The following is a 713-nucleotide window of genomic DNA, read 5'->3' as shown; positions in this document are numbered from 1 at the left end:
ATATATATATATATATATATATATATATATATATATATATATATATATATATATATATATGCGTGTGTGTAATATATGTGTAAAAGAACATGCCTTAATAATAACTCTATTTGTTTTTCCTCACCTAGTGGGCATAAGGTGACGGACGTTGACGTAGCGGATGAATGCCTTGGGGCGCATTCTCTTTTGTACTTTGGTTGCGCTCATGCGTTTGGAAACTCGAAGAGGAGCCTTCTCGATACCTGCCACGAGGCAGTAGCAGAAGTGGCGCTCCTTGGTGCCCTCCGAGGTGTTCACCACAATACCCTTCTTACCGGCCATGCGGCCGTTGAGGACCACCACCACGCGCCCAGGCTTGAGTCTGCAGAACAACCAGAAATCAGAAACAAATAAGGCCACATGTGCGAATAGGCTCGCAGAGAGGAACACCGTAACACTACAGACGAAACACACCACTAATGCACGCAATGTAACATTTAACCTCTGTTCTAATAATATGAATTACTATAATTTGCGTTAATACAGTCATCGAAATAAATTCATGTATGGTTTTCATGACAAACGACACAATTCCTTCATCGCTGGCTGCATCAGAGCATTCCCATAAACTTCTTTGAAATGAGAGAAGCAGATGCCGTAGCAGCAAGCGCTGCTGTAGTACTCTGCTATATAGATGAACATGATACAACACGTGAACCCGTCGCCGTCCCTCC

The 713-nt window shown here is 42.6% G+C and overlaps 1 protein-coding gene across 1 annotated transcript in view; it reads right to left on the bottom strand.

Annotated features, from left to right (window-relative positions):
• The window catches only part of EMH_0017210 (ribosomal protein L27, putative), a gene marked incomplete at both ends in the record, with an annotated part of 1,614 nt that extends 1,293 nt beyond the window's left edge, over positions 1-321 (bottom strand). The window contains one exon of the mRNA XM_013500833.1: positions 125-321. Within this exon, the coding sequence (XP_013356287.1) occupies positions 125-321 (197 nt within the window). The remainder of the gene's footprint in view (positions 1-124) is intronic.
• Between the last annotated feature and the right edge of the window lie 392 nt (positions 322-713).

Source organism: Eimeria mitis, genomic scaffold (assembly GCF_000499745.2).
Source record: "Eimeria mitis Houghton genomic scaffold, Emh_scaff592, whole genome shotgun sequence".
In the NCBI taxonomy this organism is placed as follows: domain Eukaryota; phylum Apicomplexa; class Conoidasida; order Eucoccidiorida; family Eimeriidae; genus Eimeria; species Eimeria mitis.
Note: the sequence above shows the minus strand (reverse complement) of the source record. Positions and strands in the feature narration are given on the sequence as shown.